Source organism: Myotis myotis, unplaced genomic scaffold, assembly GCF_014108235.1.
Source record: "Myotis myotis isolate mMyoMyo1 unplaced genomic scaffold, mMyoMyo1.p scaffold_m19_p_5, whole genome shotgun sequence".
NCBI classification, from domain to species: Eukaryota; Metazoa; Chordata; class Mammalia; order Chiroptera; family Vespertilionidae; genus Myotis; species Myotis myotis.
Window position 1 is genome coordinate 106,722,563 of NW_023416357.1, and position 25,595 is coordinate 106,748,157.

Below are 25,595 nucleotides of genomic sequence, written 5' to 3' on the forward strand. Positions count from 1 at the left end.
TATAGCAGCCTAATTTTAATGCTGATAATTTTGTCTATAGCCCACGAATGATATAAATACCCAAATGGCCTTTGGCAGAAAAAAGGTTCCCAACCCCTGCATAACTTTTTAATTTTGCTTTACTTCTTCTGTACAGATATTTGAATCTTCTGTGTATGTATTCCTTAGAGTGTCTGGTATTGGGCAAAAGATAGATATTTCCACCTGGTACCCCAACCTCAGAACAACTTTCAACATATATTATAATCCATAATGTTGAAAATATTTGCATCAAATACATCAGATGGGGTGCTAATGAGCTTCTTATACAAGGAGTTCACATAAATTGATAACAAAAACTCTAGGCCCAAGAGGTAAATGGGTAAAAAACAAGAATGGGTAATTTAAAAAAGGAAAAAAGTACACATAATTAAACATATAATATCCCATTTTACCAATAAACAAGTAAATATAAGTCAAGGCAATAACATACCAATACTGGCCTACAAGCACACGAGGACATTATGTCCTGTTCTCGTGCTGCAAGACATATTGCCTGCACTGTGACAGAGACACGGCACTGTGACTCACCATGTGAATGGGTTCTACTTTAATGAGAGGAAAAAGCAAGTCATAGTGTGGGTGAGGATGAACTTGGAAATGATGGGGGAAACTACTTATGTCGTTTTAAGGGGCTGAAAGGTTGCTAGGATACTACCAAATATAGTGGTGGAAATGAAAATGTACCAAGTGTCAGCTGATGCCAGGCAATATAACTGGTATCTCTTTACCCTCATCATGATTCTATAAACTTGAAATATTATTTCCATTTTACATATTAGGCAGCTAAGGCTCAGAAAAGACTGCCCATGATCAAACATCTAGAACTGAAATGCAACACCAAATCTGACCATCAGTCCAACGTTCCTTCTAATATAAATTAAGTTTCATCTTACTTGTAAAAGCAAAATTAAACTCTCCAAGAATAAGGGAATGACCAAGTATTGGCAGTCACTTTGGTACAAAATCACTTTGCATCTTTAATAATATATGTACTACATACTCAGCATCTATTACCCTCTGGGTCCTGAGATCTATGTTATATCATTTCATCCCCACAATATTAAGCTGCCTGGATTATTTCCTTTTAACAGAGTCAAACTGAGGATTAGAGGTTAAGGAACTTGTCCAAGTCATAGAAATAAGAACTACAAAGGCAATATTCAAATTCAAGTCCATCTGACTCAGAAATCTGAACTTTTACCACTATGCCGAGTTTGTGCTAAAACTCCAGGATTATCTTCAGTAGATCATTCAATGCTTTCTACTGCTGGCCAAATGTTGCCTGTAAGTACAGTAGTAGCCCCCACAGGTACATATATATAACAAAAGCATATTATATATATAGGGTTCAGTACTCTCCGTGGTTTCAGGCACTCACTAGGGGTCTTGATCCACGTCCCTTGTGGATAAGGGGGAAATGACTGTCCTGTTTTATACGGCACATTTTTGCTAAGGATACAGCACTGAGAGCTCTCACTCAGGACGCATCCTGACGCACAGCTACTACTCTTATTAGAACCGAATGCAAGTGCAAATTATGGCACATACAGTCTTTTTTCCTAGTCTTGTGCTTTCTCTTTCCTGGTTATTACTGATACAGCTATTCTTGCTAATCCATCCGATTTGTTTTCTTTGAAACTGAAGACTTATTGTGCCAAGGTAGAATCTCAGGGTTCAGGACACAATTCCAGGATGCTCCCACAGCCTCCAACTATGGGCTCATTAATACTGAATCAGGTTTTAAACAATAATTTTAAAACTGTTTCCTGTACTCTAACAGTCCCACAGATACCATTTTCTATGTGTACATTATGTGAACAAGGTCAGGCAATGCGCTCCAAGTCACAACCTATCTGTGCCTCATATCTCCTAAAAATCTATGTAGTAAAGTAATCCTTTGTCAAGTCACCCAAGTTCCTAAAGTTCCTTATTGTAGGAGGCTTTGTGGTTAAGAAACGTAAGCCTTTGTGGATAAAGCGAAGTGGTAAGCTGAGATGCCAGGTACATATATTTACCTTTATTAAACTAAAACAAAGGTGAGAATGGAAAGGCAGTGGGGACGAGGACTTGAGTTTGTTGTTCATGTACAATAGTGCATGGAACAGGGTTGTCACACAATAAATATTTCATAAATGTTGAAGAAAACAATGGTACTTTCTGGATCCTAAGTTTGGGTAATGAATTAGTACACAATTATTTTTCATTTTTGTTTCCCAAGACCTCACAAGATTATGAAACATGGCTGGTACCGGCAGTGACAATTGGTAGGGCGCTGTCCCATGCACAGAAAGATCGCTGGTTCAATTTCCGGCCAGGACACATGCCCAGGTTTTGGCTTGATCCCCAGTAGGGTGCATGCAGGAGGCAGCCAATCAATGTTTTGCTCTGAATTGATGTTTCTCTCCCTGTCTCGGCCGCCTCCCTTCTTCTCTCTAAAAATCAATTTGAAGAAATCTTTTTTTTAAAAAAGGAAAAAGTAAAGAAGTACATTTTTTAATAATGAGGGGGGGGGGCGGCAAATTAAACACTTTTCTTCCTGGGACTCCAACTGAATCATCTAGTAGTATGTATTCCAATAGTTATACTGCGTCCTATAATTTTATCAAATTTTATCAGCAATAAACACCTAGAAAGGAACTATTGCCCAAGCCCATCAGAAGTTGCTTTCTTATCCTTTTGACGAATGCATGAAACAGAGGTGCCGTGATTTTTTGTGGGGGGGAGGAGGGGTCAAAAGTCTCTTTACAGTGCCAGCGGTTCTCAACCTGTGGGTCGCGACCCCTTTGGCAGTTGAAGAGACCCTTTCACAGGGGTCGCCTAAGACCCTGCATATCAGATATTTACATTGTGATTCATAACAGTAGCAACATTATACAGTTATGAAGTAGCAACGAAAATAATTTTATGGTTGGGTCACAACATGAGGAACTGTATTTAAAGGGCCAGAAGGTTGAGAACTACTGCTTTACACCTTCCTCAGAATTGGAGCAAAGCATTTCACACTTAACTAGCAGTCAGGTGTTTTGCTCGTATACATTTTTTACTGCACAGAGGCCTGAAGCACGGGGAAAACTGTTAGAATTAGTTTTTAGCTTGGTCCTCAAAACTCCTTTTTCATCAACACTCAAAGGTGCAAGAAACAATTTAAGAGTTTCTTCTAATGATTCCTAAAAAACCAACCATCTCACACATGGCAAAGTTGTCAAATCCTCCCTGGTTCATGCAATTATGCTGGTGATACAATTCTTTATTTATCTCTGCTAAATCAGAAGGAAAATACTACAAAACCTAAAATCTTTCTGGAATATTTTCAAAAGATGCCTTGTTTTTAGTTCATTCATTGAAAAACACCAGAGGCCTGGTGCACAAAAATTCGTGCACTGGGGTGGGGGTGGGGGTGGGAGGGGAGGTCTCAGCCTGGCCTGTGCCCTCTCGCAGTCTGGGAGCCCTCGGGGGTTGTCCAACTGATGGCTTAGGCCCACGGGGAACGGGCCTAAGCTGTAGTCTGGCCTCCCGCTACGGGAGGCAACTGGTGGGTCAACTGGGGAACTGCGCCAGCTGGCAAATGGCTAGCCCTGCCCCCTGATCATACTCTGCCGCTGCCGGTCGCCCCCCTCCCCCCGCCATGGCTGTCCCCTCCCTCTGCCTGCTGGCACCTTCCTTGGCTGGCCTGCCGCCACCTGATTGCTGGCCCTGCCCGCCGCCGATCAGTCGTTCTGCTGTTCGGTAGATTTGCATATTTGGCTTTTATTATAGAGGATGGGCAATGGTGTAACCTTCCTATTTTTGCCTTCCATTAAACTACAAGGTTGTTTTCAAAGTAAAAGAAACAGTAAAGCCCAGTAGAGTTAGTTACTTAACTTTTCCTTGGCCTTGACTTTACCTATAAATGGTGATACTGTAATTGCCAATGCACAAATCTCAGAATTCCTAGCCTGCTGCTATGGCCCCTCCCCTGGGTCCCAAATATTTCCCAAAATTCAAAAAAAAAGATGACTCCTTTATTTTTTTACTAGAGGCCTGTTGCATGAAGAGATTCGTGCAATAGGCCTTCCCTTCTCCTGGCTGCCGGCACAGGTTTTCCTCCGGCACCCGGGACCCAGGCCTTTGCTCTGGCTGGAGCCGCCTTCGGTCTTCCGTCTTTGCTGCTCCAGCTCGCCTTCAGTCTTCCCTCCGCTGCTTGGAGCCTACGTATGCAAATTAACCACCATCTTTGTTGGTGGTTAATTTGCATATCGTGCTGATTAGCCAATGGGAGGTGTAGCAAAGGTATGGTCAATTACCATGTTTGTCTATTATTAAATAGGATTCTTATTGATTCTTATTGATTTCAGAGAGGAAAGGAGAGGAAGAGATAGAAATATCAATGATGAGAGAGAATCATTGTTTGCCTGCCTCCTGCATGCCCCCAATGAGGATCGAGTCCACAACCTGGACATGTGCACTTGACCGGAATCAAACCCAGGACCCTTCAGTCCACAGGTCGACACTCTATCCCAGGGGTGGGCAAACTTTTTGACTTGAGGGCCACAATGGGTTCTTAAACTGGACCAGAGGGCCGGAACAAAAGCATGGATGGAGTGTTTGTGTGAAGTAATATAAATTCAAAGTAAACATCATTACATAAAAGGGTAAGGTCTTTTTTTCAATAGTTTTATTCATTTCAAATGGGCCGGATCCGGCCCGCGGGCTGTAGTTTGCCCACGGCTGCTCTATCCACTGAGCCAAACCAGCTAAGGCAAAAAGGATTACTCTTAAGACATTAAGCTGTAGGACCCTGTTCCAGTACATATTCTGAATCACTGGTACCCATTTGCTTATTTTTTAATGTTTTAAAATTGATTTTAGAGATAAGAAGGGGGTCAGGAGAGGAAGAGAGGGGAGGGCAAAGGAGGGGAGGAGAGGAGGGAAGCAAAAGAGAAACATGGATCGGTTGGTTGTCTTCCGAATGTGCCCTGAGAATGTGCCCTGACCGGGATTCAAACCCGCTACGTTTTGGTGTACAGGATGATGCTCCAACCAACCAACCAACTGATCTACACCGGCCAGGGCCCATTTGTTATTAGTAATTAAATGTTTAGAATATTTTCCTTAACTAAATGGAGTATATAAAGCACAGTGAAACACACACAGTTAAGTACACAGTTAGATGTCAGGATGTCTCCAAAATGATTTAACATGTATTTTGATCACTTCCTAGATCAACGGATTTAAGCAATAAGATTGTGTTTGATTCAAAAAAATTGTAAGCGTAGAATTGAGTAAGAACAATGGTTTCCAACTGTGGCAGGAACAAAAATGTGTTTTATTATGTTGATTCAATTTTCATGAGTTTTTAATCCAGAATGAGAACAGCAGTAATAAACTATGCTTCCCCATGTGACCACCAGAAAACAAAACAAATCTGTTTTTCTCTATTCCTGCTTCTATCCCAGGCTCCCCTCTCCTCCTTTAGGAGCTCTGAGTTCGTCAGTCTCTGAAATACAGCTTGCTTATGAAGTCACCTAAAGAAAGCACTGGAATGATAGATTCATAGATAGATAGACAAATAAACATTAGCTGTCAAAAATTATCAGTGCACTTTTTTTTACATAAATCTGCATGTATGTATGTATGTTTAAAGAGAAGAAGGAAGGGCGGGAGAGAGGATCCAACCCGCAACCTGGGCATGTGCCCTGACTGGGAACGGAACCTGCCACCTTTTGGTGCCTGGGACAACGCTATAACTACTGAGCAGCACCGGCAATGGCAGCAGTGTGTGTTCTTTTGTAAGGAATGTACAATCAGCATGCTTCCAAAATAAGAACTAAAAACCTGTTGTTGTTTTTTAAATGCCCTTTATTCTTCATCAGGTTTCTAAGGAGAGTCTGAATTCCCAGCCTGCTGCTGTGGCTCCTCCTCTGGGTCCCAAACATTTCCCAAAATTCAATAAAAAGGATTACTTCTTTCTTTTAATTTTTTTTTTTTTAAATTGATTTCAGAGAGAAAGAGAGAGAAACATCAATGATGAGAGAGAATCACTGACTGGCTGTCTCTTGCACGTCCCTGCTGGGGATTGAGCCCGAAACCCAGGCATGTGCCCTACATGATAAAGGCCACAGGGCGTGTTAAATTTGTCCATCTATTCCTGTATCTCACTGTAAATTTTTCAACACTGTTGTTTCAAGGAAATAATCATAATGTACCATTTTTAAAACTGTTATTTATTGATTTGAGAGAGAGAGAGAGAGGAGGGGGAGAGGAGGGGGAGAAACACAGATCTGTCGCTCCACTTATTTATGAATTCACTGTTTGATTCTTGTATGTGCCCTGACTGGGGATCGAACCTGGTCATGTCAGGATGACGCTCTAAAAACTGAGCTACACGGCCAGGGCCATAATAATTATATTTTTAAAATATTTCAAATAGTCAAACATTCAACTATCCCTGCTCTTTACAGTTTTCTAAAGTTCAAGTCACAAGGCAAAAGTAAAACCTTCAAGAATTTCATTGCCACTCATTACACTAGCCCATGTTTTTATTAGGTGAATCATGTATCCATTGCACCAAGAAATAACCATCTAGTTATCTACACATAAAAAAGCTGGTCAAGAATTTAATTTATGAAACTTTACAAAAATCCAACTTTCATACAAGCAGCTGAACCACTGAGCGGCAGCAACATTGGTGGGTGTTACTTAACAGGAAATGGCAGCAGCCTTAGGAAGAACCAGCTCATTACCGCAGAGTCCCACAGGGGTGCTGCACTAACTAGTTATGCTCAGTTTGACTCTCAACAATCAAGAAGGCTCTAGACATGCAGACCAATAAAATTAAAATTCTGCTTCTCGGCCACATTTCAAGGACTCGATAGCCACATGTGACTAACCTTGGGCTCTATATAGACTTTCTAATACAGAAAGACAAAAAAATGATGCTGACAGTACAAACTGCAATAAAAACTGCAATTTTGGATGGGGGAGGGGTGTCTCCTAATTTTTTAATGCTAGCAATAAAAAATTTAAAGGATAATAATACAAACACCCTATGGAGACCAGAGGAGACTGGGAGGACATGACAACTAAATGTGTCATGTGTCTTGCATTGGATCCTAGAACAGAAAGACATTAATGGAAGAAACGGTGAAATCTAAATCAAGTCTGGAGTTCAGTTAGTGCCACTGTCGGTTTCTTAGTTTTGACAAATGAACCACAGAAATGGAAGATGTCAGTAACTGAAAAACTGGGTGAGGTGTAGATGGGAAACTCTCTGTAGTATCTTTTCAACTTTTCTGTAAATCATAAATTATCCCAAAATACAGAGTTTAGTAAACACCACCACCAACTGTGGGCCAAACCTGTCCCACAAGTTTCCAGCTGGTAATCTCTAATTCCCATGAACTCAAACCATAAGCACCACATAGGCATTACACATAGCACAAAGGTCAGCAACACACCTGCATGAATCGGAGCAAACATGACCAATTATGAAGGTAGCTGCTATCAAAGTAAGAATGAGTGAGTAAAAGAGCAGGCAAAACAACATAATGCATTCTGAAGCCTGACATTCTCAGGAGATTCAAATCTGTTCATATTTGATGTATGGATCTAAAAGGATGACTTATATTTGGAAAGGATACAAACAATAGGTAATGAAAGGTTATGTTGGAGATACAAATATCCATGGGATATCCAGTCAAAAATCCAAGAGAGAACATAATCAAGTGCCCCAAAGTTAAGACACATCATCACGTCCTAAGAAATCAGAAAAGGAGGGACGAATGGCAGTCGGGGCGATCGACTGAAAGATAAGCTCCGAGCCGGTTAGAAAGGCTAAAAGGCATCCTTGGCTGAGAAGACTGCTCTGAAAAGTGTAAGGGAGTGATGGAAACAGGTTGGTTAGACCATGGGAAGTCAGATTAAAGAGGGCCTTGAGAGCCAACCAGAGGAGTCTGGTCTTCAAGCAAAGAGCAAGGGACAACTAAAGAGTGGTGTGAGGAAGTGGAGTTTTAAGAAAATTTGCTCACATTCCTATTAAAGTAATGTGACAACCGTTCCTCCCAACATCATTCTACATCCCTGCAATGTTCTCAGACATCCAGGTTCAAAGCCATGTATCACCTTCAATCCTTCTTCTGATCTCACCAGTTGTTGTTTATGCCTCACAGCCTCTACTGACAAGACGGCAGCTGAGATCTTTGTTACCCTTTCTATGCCTTCCCTACCCTCTCTGGTACTGCTTTTATTGGTGACACTGAACTCGACTGACAAAGAGATGTTCCTAAAGCACAGCTTATAACCAGGACCTCTAAATGCAGAAACCTTTGCTGGCTCTCCCTCCAACCAGCATAAGCACTCGTCTGCCTACCTCCAGGCCTATATTCTGCCACTTCCCAACACCCCTATAATCACTCCTTAAATATTTCCTTGTCTTGCCCACCTGCCTCCTCTGCTCTGAGTGCCTTTCTGTTTCTCAGCTCCATCTTTCAGCCAACACTCTCCACACACAATGACTGAGAGCTTTAAAGATGGAACAAAAAACACCAACCATGTCACTCCTCTTAAACTCTTCAGTAGCTCCTAGCTGCCCATAAAAGTCCCATCTTGGTACACACAGGATATGAAGCTCTCTTTTACCTGACCCCTACCTATCTCTTCAGAGAAACCCTTCCAACCTGTCCACTTATCACTGGGTATTTAATGTTCTAGAAATTCCACCACTATGCATAACATCACATTGTTGCCTATCTCTTGCCTTCACCATGCTGATCCCTCTGCCTTTTCATTCTTATTTTTTGGACTGGCTCTTTCATCTTTTAAGAGTCATAACCTCAAGGTCTTCCTCAAGGAGGCCTTCCTTAATCCACTGTGTTAAGCTAATTATTACCCCTCTAGACTTCAGGACAATTCAGACATTTTTACTTTAACCAAATCACATCATATTATACATCATGTTTGGGTATGCCCTTTTATTGCCACTTTCTCCAATAAAATATAAGCTACAACTATTTTTTGTTCACTCTTATACAATTGTACCTAATAAATGTTACCTTCACCAACACTGACCACAAATTAAAATAGGCAATACTGACTGTGTATCAACCAAATGCACATACTTTCCCTACAGCTCAGAGTAAAAATTCAGAATCTTTATGCCTAATAAGTTCAGCATCTGAGAGCCCTACACATTTCATTAGCAGGTAAGTCAACTCCTGGGAGGGTGAAGAATTCCTGATTTAGGATCTGAGAGGAAGTCAGTTCCTGTTACCTTACCTCCCTGAAGTCTTTTGCCTGCTATATACTGGGAGCTGTTCAACCTGGTACAAATGACCATAAGGTTAGCAATCTCCTATCTTCAGTGATAATATAGAGTGGATGTCAGGTCTGCTTACACGATGGAGTAGGACACAATGTATACAGACAACAGCAAGAAATAAAGCAAGGGACGAGGTGAGTCCTAGAGGTAGCCCCAGATAAGACTTCTGATGGAAGACAGAAGGAAAGGTCCCTGTGCTCACATACTTAAACCAAGGAAGTTTGTTAGGAAGTGGTGTTCATCTTCAGAGACAGCTGTAAAATAGGTCCTGAGGCAGTTTATTCTAAAAGTGTAATATCCATCACAATAAAGCACGAACCCCAAAGGATAACTCCAGTGTGGTGCCTCTGAAGAAGTCTGCCCCCACCCCTCTGATTCTTTCACTCGTGTCTCTCTCCCACCCTAGAGGTGAATAAAAATAAAGTAAAAAAGAATAAAAATAGCTTTAAACGTACCTTTGATTTTTTGTTCAGTGGCCTAAAATAAAAACAAACAAACAAAAAACAATGTAAATATGAAACTGAAAGAAATGGATTGTTATGATAAAATGCTAATAGATTACTATTATATAAGACATATACACTTTTATAAGGAATTTGTCATTTAGGTGAAATACATTGGAAAAGATAGGCAAAGACAGCATGCTTTTCCCATATATGTGCCCGATGGTCTCTGATACAATGTTTATTAATAAAATTTAAAAAAAATGTTTCTATAGATGCAATGCAGAGAAGACACGGTATGACAATGTACAGTAAAAAATGGGACTGCATTTATCACTTAATTTTTAAATGATTTTTATATAATCATCACCTTTCCATTAATGCATCTAATGAGGTCTGCACGTTTAAATGGCTTAAAAAATTGTTGTTTCAAATGATAAAAAATGAATTAAGTTTTCTGAAAGAAAAGCTGAAGATAACACTTTAGCCAAATTAGTAATAATTAGGCTGCTATTACAGTTAAACATAGTTAACTTTTGAGTATTTTTGATTGGGAAAAATTTTCAAATACATGTCACTTCTGACATATCTGACAATTCATTAAAATATCCATGTTCAGAAGGTAAACTCACAGGGACATGAGCCCTGCTTTCCATGCCTACCCTACTTCCACTGTCTGTGACACAACAGGGCGAGGGGCTCTGGCACTATACGGCTTCCTTACGGTGGTTAAGACCAATTGTATGGGAGTCCTAAAAATAAAAGACACAAGGATAGGCAGGGAAGTCAAGGAAAGGCTGAATTGTAACTGATATCCAGAAATTATTTCTAAGTGAAACATTTCTTAACTGCCTGCCATGGGGCTTGATTTAATAATTCACATTTGCTTTGTCATATAAAATTATTGTTAACAAAAATACCAATTTTTAACCATATCATTATAAAGTTATATGGTAAAGAACTATCTGGCAATTACCTTAATATTGAAGACACACCAAACATTATCTTTCTTCCCGGAGAGCCAGAATCAGTCCAGGTTTTGACATGCTTTACCAAGTTTTAGAGCATTAGTGATATGTTAAATAATGGAGGCCCATCTTTTACTTTATATGGATCAAGTATTTTTAAAAAATTGATGGAAAGACAATGGCAAAAGATGAGTCAATTAGCATGAACACTTAATTTATTTTTGGAGAAACTGTTTTAAAAATCTAGCAGTAGTAAAACAGTCTTATTAGAGAGAACTCGGTATATAAATACTTTGAAGTATAGAAGTGTCACATCAAACAATAACATACAGTTTTCTAAAGCCAAAAATTTAGCATAAAAATTATTTTACAAGTTGAAAATCTTTTTTTTAAAACTCTCCCATCTCTTCCATAATTTACTTTCAAAGGAAACTAAGTTACAGTACATAGAACCATGACCACATCACTGAACTCCAAGATACAAAGTGCTGCTCTTCTAGACCTTACAACGTAAAGGACACCTAGCCTGCAACTCCTTTGGAAAAGCTCCATGTTGCTTCAGAACAGTGATCAATCTCATTCAGCTGCCTGTCATCTATAGAGAATGGCAACAAAGAGACACCTGACGGTGTCTGCCCATCAGAACATGGATTAATATAGTGAAGAAATCTAAGTCACAGAATCCAAGCGCTCCTAACGGATGAGGAGAAGATGGAACTGATAGAGTTCCATTTTTGTAAAATAGATTTCTGTGAACTGATCCAGGACCTAGCATATCACTCAAACTATTTGAGTGTTTGTCTGCACTGTGTAAAATGGTAGCCATTATTCGGACATGGCTGCTGACCACTGATAAATAGCTAGTCCAAATTCATCTGTATAAAATACATAGCAGATTGCTATTATTTAGTATTAAAAAAGGAAACTATTTCAATATTTTATACTGATTAGATGTTAAAATAGTAATATTTTAGTTATATCTTGGGTTCCATAGAATATATTAAAACTAATTTCAAAAAAGGAGACAAATGTACTACTCGTAATATTTTAAGCAATAAAAAAAACAAGTTAAAAAACAAACAAAACTAATTTCAACTGTTTCTTTTTGACTTGTAAATGACCTTGTCATTTAAACTTTCTCAGTCTCAGCTTCCTAATTCGTCAAATGTAAGGGGGGAAAATCTGTACCGTTTGCCTTTCAGGGCTATTATGAGCTTAAATAAAAAATAAAAACATCTTTAGTTGGAAAGTACACAACACTATTCAAACGTGAGGTGTTGCTATACAGATCTTCTTGCGTAACAGAATTAAAGAATTCTGAAAAGTCTAGCAGCAGAATGATTCCTTCTGAATACATTTTTCTTCCTTAAGCAAGAAAACAAACCAATAAACAAACAAACCTGAACTGTGATTCCACAAGTAATGACCACAACTGCCTCACTTCATTAATGAAGGCATTAGCCAGGGGGCAGACCAGCATGCTAGGTGTTTTTCCTTCTGTTGGGCTTTGCACCACTTGTCCCAACTCATCCCTAAGCGCACTCAGTGGTTAAGAGGTCAGAGCCTGAATTAGACCGCCTGGCTTTGAGTCCTGGCTCTACCACTTACACACTGTGACCTTGGTCAAAATTAGTTAACTTCTCTAAAGCTTGGTTTCCTCATCTATAAGACAAGAACAAAAACTCCTATCTAGTGTGGTAGGAGGGTAAAATGATTTAACTCATCAACAGTGCCTAGCACAGTGTCTGGCATACAGAGAACATTCAAAAGATACAAGCAGCCACTGCTACCAGCCCCCCGAGCTCAGTCCTTTCTCTCATATTTGCAAGTAACTGCTCCCAGTCTTGCTTTTTTCTCTCTTTCTAGTCATCTACAATGTCTTAACAAGGCCAGGTATTAGAATAAGGAAATAATAGTTCAATTCACCTGTTTTAAATGAGATAGTTAGTCGTAAGGGAACTTTTCTATGATTTCTTAGCAAGTAGCACCCTGTCTAGAACCCAGAGCTGCTGAACTAAAATAAGTCTAAAAAGAAAAGTCAGGTGCCGCTTAACAACGGGGATCCATTCTGAGAACTGCGTTGTGAGGTGATGTGGTTGTGTGATCACAGAGGCACTTACAAACCTAGATGGTATAGCCTACTGCACACCTAGGCTGTATGGTATAACCTACTGCTTTGCAGGAGACGAAAAATAACTTTTCCTCTACCCTCTGGGCTCTTAACTGAGACATCTATAATAAATGACAAATTAATAGAAGGAAACCAAAATAGTTTAATAACACAGATACCTCCTGGATACATTGGAGAATATCCAGGAAAACTAGGTCTCACCAAAATAGCTGGACCCACCACCTTAAATAACATCTTCAGTAAACATGGAAGATGCTGGGGTTGGCGGTAGTCAGTGATGAAGGTTCCAGGAAAAGCACAGTAAACCAGGGTTAAGGTGGTTATGCAGTTTTGTCATTATCTTCCCCATTAATAAGAGTTTCTAGAGATAAGGTCATCCCCTCTTCCTGGTACAGGCAGGGAGACACCCTGGCAAATGGAGATTTCCCTTACAATGTAAATGTCTGTTACACAGGGTAACTTTATTTGGTTTTCAGAACTTATCCCACATCTGCTGTTTCTTAAAATAAACCAGCCTAAAATAATCCTTATGCCAAAGAGACATATTTTGGGGTGACAAGTTCTATTCCCCCACAGCTTCTAGGCTACGAACCTATACCACCTGCTACAATGGTATTTGTGTACTGCACCATGCTATAACCACGTCACTAGGAGATAGGAATTTTCAGCTCCGGTCTAATCTTACGGGACCACTGTTGTATATGCAGTCAGTCATTGACCCAAACATCGTTATGCGGCATCTGACTGTAGGAAGTTAGAATAAGGGGCAGAACCGTAAGGGGACACCCTAGATGAGTGCAATGCTCCACCTAGCTTACTGAAAAACACGACAACCCTGCTACTTAGACTGCTGAATATGATACCCAGTCTCAGAACAAAATGGTCTTTGGGAGACATGAAAAGTAAACACTAAAATTTCCAAAAGAGAATGAAGTCTCAATTAAATTCAAATAGAGCACATTTGAATCCACAAAGCCTATAAAAGTCCCTTCAGCTCTTAACACAGTAACAAAACTGTCTCGATTAAAATAAGATCCCAATTTGTATTGTTGCTTTCCTCCAGCCCTCAACAATTAAATGCTTTCTAGGAACTACAATTACAAACTTAAAGTAAAGGTTATACTAAATTATCCCCTCTATAATTAACCCATTTCTCAACCTCCTTTTTCCTCCTTACTGCATATTCAAGATTTCCTCTAGAAATTTCTCCTAAGAACAGAACCTGTATGTATATGTATGGTAACAACTTACTGCTACAGTTGTTTCCCCCTTTTTAAGTACAGAAACTATATTTTCAATGCTATGCCAACTTATTTTCTAAATCTTAGAATCAGAAGATAAGTAAATAGCCATACTTCTTAGATGTAAAACAGGCTTTTGAAAAATAAAAATTTTTTAAACAAAGTTATCTCTATTCATAGAGATGTACTGGGGCTGAAACATAAAAAAATCATGTAATTTTTAAAAAAAATATATTTTATTGATTTTTTACAGAGAGGAAGGGAGAGAGATAGTTAGAAACATCGATGAGAGAGAAACATCGATCAGCTGCCTCCTGCACACCCCCCACTGGGGATATGCCCGCAACCCAGGTACATGCCCTTGACCGGAATCGAACCTGGGACCTTTCAGTCCGCAGGCCAACGCTCTATCCACTGAGCCAAACCGGTTTCGGCAAAAAATCATGTAATTTTTGTGTAATTTTTATTTAAGAAGGAATTTAAATAAATTTCTATTTAAATAATAGACAAAATAAGAAAACCTATCATAATAAAAACATTGTAGTGAGCCTTGTTGGTGTCTGGTTATTTATATAAGGAGTTGTGATATCTGGTTTTTTATTTAAAATAAAAATATAACCTGTGGTCTGAAGTTAATTTTCTTTAAAAGACTATAAAGGCTACTAGAAACTATGTTTTCTGTATCTATGGCATAAAGATCTTTTAAATGCCTTATAAAAATGACTATTATTTCCAGCTTTAAAGTTACCTTTAGATTGTGAAAATAAGGCAAACGTGTAAAAAGGTTCTGCATCAAAGCATAAAGCCATGGTACTGAGTTCTGGGAAAGCACCAGCTGAGGAAGTAGATTTCAACTGCATACCTATTTTCATCACCCTGATAAAACCATGGTAGCCACTTAACTAATTTTAATGCCAGAGTTTTATATATACATAAAAACGAATATAGTACATATATATACATATATATATAAACACGAATATAGTATCTGAAATCTTTTTCAGAAATGAAATACAAAAATTTTTTTTAAGTGTACACAGATTGCATGAAACAGGCAGATTGCCTTTCCTTTAGAGAATTCCAACATTTATATAATGGGCCTGCCTACTTGGCTTATGTAGATGTCTGTCACCTACCTGGATACACCTGCTTACTCTTACAACAGACAAGCTCGAGGAAACTTGTCCAGAAACTCCTATGACTCACAGTCTTTCATATGGGCTTTAAGTGTACCCCCTTGAGGATTTTTTGTTTTGCTTTGTTTTTTCTATTTATTTGGTAACAGCCTATAGAAATACCAGCTGTCCTCACTTCACCAACAGGTTGTATTTAAATTCAGTTGTAAGCTGGTTAATTTGAAGAACAGCCTCACTCTAGTGGCAGTCTAGCCTACTACACTTACCAGTAGAGGTCTTAGGCTTTCCTTTACATTGTGTTCAGTGACTAGGTATCACTGTGTCTTTGGGACATACAGAATACCCTACCAATGCTGAAGGTCTGGCCAAAGAAGGAAACACTCCCCATATTAAGCCTCTGATGATGGTTCTAGGACATGGTTGAGATGAGAGACTAGAACCATACAGTGAGGCAGGGATGAAAGCTATTACTTCAGATCTGGTGAGAAGCCAAATGGCACAAAAATCATTATTTATGTGTTAAAGACACAGGTGATTTAGAGACTGGATATGAAAAAACGACATATTAACAACTAGAGCCATAATTTGTATGTTACAACTTAAATATTATACTCATATTACATATTTTACAAACACAACCTTCCTTTTCTTAGAATTTCCTCACTGAAGTGAGTGAATAGAGAAATAAACATGCTTTGTTATAAAATACCTTAGGCCTCTTTTTAAAGCATTTCACATACATCCTGACTTACCAGCTAAATCTTAAGATTCCTTAGAAGCAGGGATCTCAGGTGCTTGCTAAAGTAGTGATTCTACATCAATAAATAAATCTTCCTCAACAAACCTATTAAGTTTCTTATAAGTTCTTTTCACTAAGTAAATGGGCTTCACAGCATCTAAGAGAGTCTGATAAATCTTCCCCAGTCTTACTACTTACAGAGGACACAACTTGTTCATAACAAATCCTGAGCCAAGACTGATCAGATTGCAAAGACCATCCTATATCACAGGTCTCTGGCAGAGGCCTATGGCATCATCAAATTCAAGGCCAAAACTATAATACTAATGTAGGTCTTCATAAAAGCAAAGTGGTACAACATGAACTTTCAAAAAGCAGGGATACCTGAACTAGAAACCTATTCCAAACCCTAACTATGACAATAGTCACTCCTGAGAGCAACCAAAAGGCCAATGATAGGAGTCACCTATCATCCCAATCTTAATCCTCCTCCATGGTCCTCTGTACTCCGCCCTTCCCCGGTTAAAGTAAATCCTCACTTAAAGTCCTGGACAGGTTCTGGGAACTTCAGGGAAAGGAGTGAAGTGAAACCAATTCACCATAGGCTAATTGATATAAACAAGAGTTAAATTCCAACATCTTATCAACGTTGCTGGATGACCAGTTCTGTGTGTCTTCTAACATGGTTAACTGCTCCCAAAATGTACTTATAGTCACTCAATCTGGAACCTAAGAGTCAATCTAGGTTCCTCGCCCTTCATATCCTTTCAAAAATTTCTGTGGATTTTTTTTAATAGTCCCTTCACCAGCATCTCAGCTTCTAGTTTCGACCCTTTCCAATTCAATTCCACAATTTGCCAAGGTAAACTCAATGGTCCAAACCCCTTAAAGAGCTGATAGCTACCACCAACCCGCCCACCCCCTAAATGTCACCTGACATTTCTACCCTTAGCTCCCTCCCCATTAAAACCCACAGTTTACTAGGAGACTATGGACGCTTTCCTCTGAGGTTAGTCTGCTTGGAATCCTTTTGTATTCAGCTCCTTCTTTACTTGGCTAATTTCTATTCCAAAAAAATTTCTCCTGCCCCGTTTCAGGCCCAGTTAAGCCCTTCTCTCCATGCTTCAACCGTTCCCTATCTACCATATTTTTGTATCCTATGATTTTCCCTATTAAATAATGTAAAGATATGCCAGGCTGGTGTGGCTCAGTTGTTGAGTGTTGACCTATGAACCAGGAGGTCACAGTTCGATTCACAGCCAGGGCACATGTCCAGGTTATGAGCTTGATCCTCTATGGGGAGCGTGCAAGAGGCAGTCGATCGATCCATGATTCTCTCTCATCATTAATGTTTCTCTCTCTCTCTCCTGCTCTCCCTTCCTCTCAGAAATCAATAAAATATATTTTTTAAATGTGGCGATATGTTGCCATTAGTATATATCCCGTTCCTAGCACAGTGCCTGGCACAAGAGTTATGTATATATCAACAAGTCATAATTTTTCATTAGAAGACAAAAATGGGATAGTAATTTCACTGAGTCTTTCAGAACATGTTAAGGCCTTGCAACCTTGATACAGTAAACGAGAGCCAGCTTAGTTAACTGTCATAAGCCCGTAGTATTAATTTGTAAAAAATTTTGTAATTATGAATATAATCTTTTATTTTTTGTAATTTGTATTGCTTTAATTAGTTTCTGATGATGTATTGGCTAGAGAGTTTTTGCAACAAATTATCTTAGATTTATTTAAAATATCCTAATATAAACTGCAAATTTTAAAGATCAGTCCAGGTACTAAATAAAAAGTAAAAAAGAAATTGAACTTTATTTCCTATTATGTGCATTAATGTTTCCCTCATTACTATATTCATGTATTATTTTATTTTCAATTGTGTATCATTATGTGTATGTATTACATTATCTCATTTAATTTAATTCTCATTTTACAAAATGTAAAAAAACTTTTGAGGCCCAGAGAGGCTAAATAAAGTTTAAGGCCATACTGTCCTGCATGCTATATAGGAGAGCTAGCTTTCAAACCCCCTCTATGCAGCTACCAATTCCATGCTCTTCTCACTTACAAAATGATGGACTATGAAAACCTAGCAACAGCTAACAGGAAGATAAAGACCTATACAAAGCACTTACCTTTGAAAAAACTATTGGCAAGATTAAATGACTGTGTGTTAAATTGTATGCATTTGGCAAGTTACTATACATGCATAGTCAAAGACATTAAAGCTTAAAATGAAACTCCACTGAAGTTAAAACATTAAATCAAATGCTTTAAAAATTCGATAAGAATAATTTTATTTTTAAATTTATGTTTAAACTGCTTAATATAAAGTTTATACATATACTACCTTCTTTTGAGCAGCTTCCTTCTTTTTCTTGTCGTCTTTTTTCTTTTTCTTTTCTTCCATCAACTGTTCTTCTTCTTGCACTAAATCCCTGAACCATACAGTTGCAATTAACTTTCCCAAAACGTATTAAGAAATAAAAATAATGTTGCATACAGATTCATTTTCACTCTATTACAAGTACAGACATGGCAAATTATTCTTTTATCATTCACTAAAATAAGCACAAATTGCAACCTAAATCTAACTATAGGGCCACCAGACAGTCCTTTTCTTTAGTAAACCACATGTAATAGAGGTTTTATCTCAATACTAGAGGCCCGGCACACAAAATTCATGCACGAGTAGGGTACCTAGGCCTGGCCAGTGATCAGAGCCGATCCAGGCCTTCCGGCTGCCGGCCGGAGCCTCCCTTCCCTGGCTGCTGGCCCGGGCCTTCCTTCGCTCTGCACCGCCCCTTGGTGGTCAGTGCATGTCATAGTGAGCGATCAAACTCCCAGTCAAACTCCCAAGGGGACACTTTGCATATTAGGCTTTATATAGATAGATAGATAGATAGATAGATAGATAGATAGATAGATAGATCATATCAAGGAAGACAACCTAAAATTAACAAATGTTACAATCTTGCCAGACAGTCCTTTTTGTCTGGGAAACAATTAGAGTTACCTTGTTTCTGACCCCAATTATAATTTACTACTAGCTAATGGCAATGCCTGGAACTGCACCACAATCCTCTCCTGCCTAGGTATTTGGGGTATCTATGGCTGTCCTTGCTCTAAAAAGCTTTATAACCATTTTTAAAATACAAGTTAGTCATACACAGATGATGTATTTCAACATTACAATAACTTCACATTCTATAAGCATTCCAAACTATTCTATAAATACTTGTGAAACAATACATTCATTAAATAAGCTTGTTTTAATTCTTAAAATCACAAATACTCAAACTTGTCAAAAGAACTGCTGGTTCAGGACTTCAAAATGATAGACTAGGCTAATGTGCTTGCCTCTTCTTTTCCATTTATCTTACTGAAATGATAGGAGGAAAAAAGGTAATAAATCTATTCAGAGTTGAGAAATAAACAAAAGCAAAAGTAGCCCCAACCCAAGAATAAACACAAAAGTCCTAAATGAATGTATGTGCCATCCTCTGGTGGCACTCTAGAGAGGCTCCAAGGTCAGAGCTGGAAGAGCAGAAATAGGAATGGAGCGGAAGTGCCCTAGGATTCAAAAGGCTGGGATTCAACTCCTCCCAAGCACTTTCCATTCCCATGACTATTTGGCTAAAGGTGTAGCTGCAATTGAAACCAGCCTAAAACCAAAACAAAAAAAACACACACACTTTCTATAGACTCTAAACCTTACATTTTGAACATACTAAATGAAGACTTTACTGAGTAAAGATCTGGCAAAGAAAAGGTGCTTACAAATTAAAAAAAGAAAATAAGAAACTAAGCCTTCTTATTGGAAACCACGGCCACTCCCCTCCCTCACACCCTAAAGTGAAGCCTGCCAACCATACCTAGAGCACAGCATCAGCCCTCCTGCTTGAGGGAGGAGCCTACTGGGTAATAGAAGTTAACCAAAGTTAAGGGGAACACACTCCAGTAACCTACACTAATGCCATACAGTCTACACAGGGGTGGGGAATCTTTTCTCTGCCAAGGGCCATTTGGATATTTACAACATCATTCATGAACCATGCAAAATTATCAATGTAAAACTGAGCCTGCTATATTTGGTCAAACATTTAATTAACTCACCCCTAATGCCTTGGCAGGGCCAGACCAAATGATTTCTGGGCCTTATGGTGTACTTCCTGTGGGCTGGACATTCCCCACCCTTGGTCTAGAACCTAAACCTTCACTCATAATATCAATAGACAACTAAAAATCGTCAGATACTTGAAAAAAAAATCAATACACAAAGAGAAAGTACCTAAACTCTGCCTTGAGAAAGCTTTCCAGAAGGGACATTATGAATAGAAGGCAGACAAGGTAAGATTCAAGGAATAAGACTAGAAAATAAAACGAAAGAGATTGGCAAGTACATAAGAAACTGGAAGGGTTACTGTGGATGACCTGAAGTGAGATTACACGAAACTCAGGATGGCTCTGCTGATGGATTACCAGCCGTGGTCAAACTACGGCCCGCAGGCCGGATCCGGCCGTTTGAAATGAATAAAAATAAAAAATAAAAAGACCGTACCCTTTTATGTAATGATGTTTACTTTGAATTTATATTAGTTCACACAAACACTCCATCCATGCTTTTTTCCGGCCCTCCGGTCCAGTTTAAGAACCCATTGTGGCCCTCGAGTCAAAAAGTTTGCCCACCCCTGGATTAGACAGTGGAGATGCAGGTAGACAGTGAACAACTAAATGAATGACACCACGTATGACTGATGATCATTTAGCACAGTGAAGAATTACTGCTACTATCAGAAGTTGGAGGAAGAGGATGACTACTTCTTATATTTCGTTGTCCTTTGTTCAGAGTAGAACTGTCATGTGGCTAACAGAGTAGCAAAATATATTGGTGCCAACTGTAACCATGACTCACTCGCTCCCAAATTCTGTGTGAGGGAGGTAATGAGAGTGTGCTCACTCGCACTGCTATCCTGGAAAGTCAAGGATCAAGCCAGCCATAGCATATGAGAGAAAGAGTACGGTTAGAAAACAAAGTAATTAAATTATATCATTGTCCTGTTACTCATCAAAAGTTGATTACTAGCTCTAAATACTTAACTGTCTTCAGTCACAGTTTTTGTACTAAAACTGGGAGTAAATTGCTGTACATATCTACTTCATAACATTTTTATAAAGATTAAATGAGAAATGGTTACTTAACATAGTGCCTCTAGGAAGCATTCAAATGCCCAGTCATGAACTCTTCTCACCAATTCTCAGTGGCACCCAAAAAACCCCTGCATTTATTCTACTTTTCTCAAGATTACATTGAGCATTTATTATGTAGAAAAGGTCAGGAATCTTCAGCATCTGTTCTTTGTGTTCTGGGAGTCATAGGCACATCCTTCTCTAATCTTCTATGTCACTAATTTTACTCCATAGGATGCTATCTATTTGGAATATTTTCTCCCTTCTCAAACTTCATTTTAAAAGCTTTTTGATGAGGCTAAGCAAGTGTTTTCCTGGCCAAAAATGGTCTCTTTAGTATTTAAAAGAAGTACCATATGACATCTCAAAGAAATACTACAATATCAGTTGCTACTATACTAGTAAGCATAGAGATAAAAATTCTGTTCTTCAAGGCCAACTAACCACTTTTCCTACATTTTCTTCAGAAAGCCAACTGGAAAAAACATATATAAATAAATACTAGAGACCTGGTGCACGGAATTCATGCACTCGGGGGCGGGGGGGGGGGGTCCCCTCAGCCCAGCTTGCACCTTCTCGCAGTCCGGGAGCCTGCAGAGGATGTCTAACTGATGGCAGTTGGACATCGTTAGTGCTGCCATGGAGGCGGAAGAGGCTCCCGCCACTGCTGTTGCACTTGCCAGCATTGAGCCTGGCTCACAGCTTCTGGCTGAGCAGCACTCCCCCTGTGGGAGTGCACTGACCACCAGGGGGCAGCTCCTCCATTGAGCGTCTGCCCCCCAGTGGTCAGTGTGCATCATAGTGACCAGTTGTTCCGCTGTTTGGTTGATTTTCATATTAGTCTTTTATTATATAGAATTCCACCTATGCCCAAACACTTCCGCTTTCAGGACTTAAATCAGGGGTGGGCAAACTTTTTGACTCGAGGGCCACAATGGGTTCTTAAACTGGACCAGAGGGCCGGAACAAAAGCATGGGTGGAGTGTTTGTGTGAACTAATATAAATTCAAAGTAAACATCATTACATAAAAGGGTACGATTTTTTGTTTTTTTTTAGTTTTATTCATTTCAAACGGGCTGGATCCAGCCCGCGGGCCGTAGTTTGCCCACGGCTGACTTAAATGCTAGTAGAGACTCATTTAAGACATATGGCTCTACCATTTAAGGTATCTATTAACACATTGTTTGTGGGTAGTTTTTATCGCGCGCTATTAGGTGGCGTGGGCCATTTTTGCTAATTTTTTGCACAAATGGCAACGTTCAGTAAAATTATGATAACTTTAGTTTACGTATTTATACGTTACCCGCATTCTACCGCTAGTCTATAAAAAACGTATTAATACGTGTCCTGCGCTCTACTACCAGTCAACGTAAAACGTATAAGTAAAACGTATAAATACGTTTCCCGCATACAATGTGTTAAAAGGAGTAAGGTTGATGGACCTGATAGGTCTAAGTGATCCATTATATTTGCTCCACAAAGATAAGATTCCAGCCAGCAATCATTCATCCCCTGAAGATTAGAAGCAGGATACCTCAAATCTGCAAATTCTGGACCTAGGAATGAGAATAAACCTCTCAGTGATTAAAGTGTTAGTGATTATGCTGGATACTTTATGTATATTTTCTCATTTGTTACTTTAAAAAATGGTAAGTAAATATATTTCCCTTTTATACACGAAAAAAAATTGAACCTCAAAAAGGTTAAGTGACTTGTCCAAAGTCATATATCCAGTACAGGGAGGAGCCAGGATTTAAATCTGGTTCTCAAACTCATGGTCTACCCTGGGTCCCATGCTGCTAAAAAACCAGCCTTGGAGCGCAGCTTGGACACGTCCGTGCACAGCCAAGCCCTGGGGAGGCAGCCACAAACTGTGGATCACTTGAAGCTTCACACAGGTTCCCAAGAGCCAAAAAAGGAAGGCTTCTGACAGTGGCTAGCACCAAAGTACCTCCCAGGAAGCCCATAACTGGCATGCAAAAAAGCCTCAGTAAACATAAGAGCAGGATCCAAAGGGAGATCGCAGCAGGCACTAAACTCTGCTGACCTCCACTTTGCTTTTTTTCTTTTTCATTACTTTATGTTTTCTTTTTTATTGCGTTATTATTTTTTCTCTTTTTTTCATCTCTTATTTTTATCTTTCATCTTCTTACTCTACTTTTTTGTCTTCCTTCTCTTTTTTCCTTTTCTTAATTCTTCATTCTTTTTTCCTTTTCATAATTTTTCCTTCCTCTACTCGTTTCCTTTTCCTATTCATTATTTTTATTTTTCACTTTCATATTCTTTTTTTCTTCCCCCCATTTCCTTCAATTTTCTTTTCTATTCTTTTTTTTTATTTGTGTCCTCCTTTCGCTTTCCTAACTCTCTTTTCTTTTGTGGTTGTTTTTACTGTTGTTGTTGGAGTCTCTTGTATGTTTTTGTTTTGTCTCTTGTTTTGTTCTGTCAGCATCTGTACATTAGCTCGCACAACATGGTCAGGGTTGAACCTCACAGTCAGACAGTCTGAGGGAGTTCCCACCCATGAACAGGACAACACAATCAAGACCAGTTACAACAGGAGCCCAAATAAGGAACATTACACAAGGAGCATCCAGCTTAGGAGATCAAAGAGAGTACGCCTCCGGGTCCCACCGGACACTTATTACATAAGGCTGCCCCACAAAGACTGGGAATCACAGCATTTCTATCTGATACAAAGAAACAAACAAAAAGACAGCTAAAATGGGGAGACAAAGAAACAGCCCTCAGATGAAAGGACAGGAGGACTCTCCAGAAAAAGCTAACTGAAATGGAGGCAAGCAATTTATCAGTCATAGAGGTCAGAGTAATGATTATAAGGATGTTCAAGGAACTTAGTGAGAACTACAAGGAACTTTTTCAGCATGAAAAGAGACAAAGAAACCATGAGTAAGAAACAGTCAGAAATGAATACCATATCTGACATCAAGAATATGCTAGATGGAATTAAAGTAGGCTGTATGAAGCAGAGGATCAAATCACCAATTTGGAAGACAAGGTAGGAAAAAAACACCCCCACACCCAATTAGAGCAGCAAAAGGAATTTAAAAGCAGGAGGATATTTTAAGGAGACTTTGGGACACCATGAAACATAATATCTGCATGATAGGTGTACCAGAGAAGAAGAAAGTGAGCAAGGAATAGAGAACCTGTTGGAAGAAATAATGATAGGTAACTTGTTTAAGCTGGTGAAGGAAGTCACAAGTAAAGTAAGCACAAAGAGTTGCAATCAAGAATGAACCCAGCTGAACTGGTTTGGCTCAGTGGATGGAGCCTCGGCCTGCGGACTAAAGGGTCCCAGGTTTGATTCCAGTCAAGGGCATGTACCTTGGTTGTGGGCACGTCCCCACTGGGGGGTGTGCAGGAGGCAGCTGACTGATCTCTCTCATCGATGTTTCTAGCTCTCTATCCCTCTCCCTTCTTCTCTATGGAAAGTCAATAAAACATATTTTAAAAAATAAATAAATAAAAAGAATGAACCCAAAGAGACCCACTCCAAGACACATCATAATTAAAATGACAAAGATTAAAGACAAAGAGATCATCTTAAAGCAAGAGGGAGAAAATTACCTATAAGGGAGTACCCATTAGAACGCCAGCTGATTTCTCAACAGAAACACTTCAGGCCAGAAGGTAGCATGAAGTATTCAAAGTAATGAAAACCAAGGACCTGAACCCAAGACTACTCTATCCAACAAGGCTATCATTTAAAATTCAAGGTTAAATAAAGAGCTTCCTGGACAAAAAAGGCTAAAGGAGTACATTACCACTAAACCAGCATTGCAAGAACTGATAAAGAGTCTGCTTTAAGAAGATGAAGAAAAAGACAGAGAAATAGAAGTATAAAGAAAAAAAATGGCAATAACTACCTATCAATAATAACGTTAAATGTAAATGGACTAAATGCTCCAATCAAAAGACATAGGGTAGCTGAATGGATAAGAAAACATGACCCATATATTTGCTGTCTAAAATAGACATATCTCATAACAAAAGACCCACACAGACTGAAAGTGGAGATGAAAAAAATATTCCATGTAAATGAAAATGAATAAAAAGCTGGGGTAGCAATACTCAAATCTGACAAAATAGACTTCAAAACAAAGGCCATAAAAGAGACAAAGAAGGTCACTACATAATACTAAAGGGATCAACCCAAAAAGGGGACATAACCCTGAAACATATGTGTACCCAATATAGGAGCACCTAAATATATAAAAAATTTTAGTGGACTTTAAGGGAGAGACCGGCAGCAACACAGTCATGGTAGGGGCCTTTAAAACCCCGTTATCATCACTGGATAGATCTTCCAGACAAAAAATCAATGAGGAAACAGGGACTTTAAATGACACAGCGGATAAGATGGATTTAATTTAAAG

At 39.1% G+C, this 25,595-nt stretch overlaps 1 protein-coding gene across 8 annotated transcripts in view; it reads right to left on the reverse strand.

The window, feature by feature from the left end:
- Positions 1 to 25,595, reverse strand: part of TNRC6A (trinucleotide repeat containing adaptor 6A) — a 94,233-nt gene that overhangs the window by 49,736 nt on the left and 18,902 nt on the right. For 2 of the 8 annotated variants that reach the window (XM_036310450.1, XM_036310451.1), the window contains exons 3-5: positions 22,641 to 22,754; positions 18,358 to 18,437; positions 9,793 to 9,814 (exon numbers count right to left, since the gene is read on the reverse strand). The exons of 1 other annotated variant lie outside the window; for it this stretch is intronic. In XM_036310450.1, the coding sequence (XP_036166343.1) occupies positions 9,793 to 9,814; positions 18,358 to 18,437; positions 22,641 to 22,707 (169 nt within the window). In that variant the 5' untranslated portion in view covers positions 22,708 to 22,754. Of the gene's footprint in view, positions 1 to 2,446; positions 2,475 to 9,791; positions 9,815 to 10,442; positions 10,533 to 18,357; positions 18,446 to 22,640; positions 22,757 to 25,595 lie in introns of those variants that run through there. 5 more of the 8 variants (XR_004967694.1, XR_004967693.1, XR_004967695.1 and 2 more) reach the window with 5 other exon arrangements.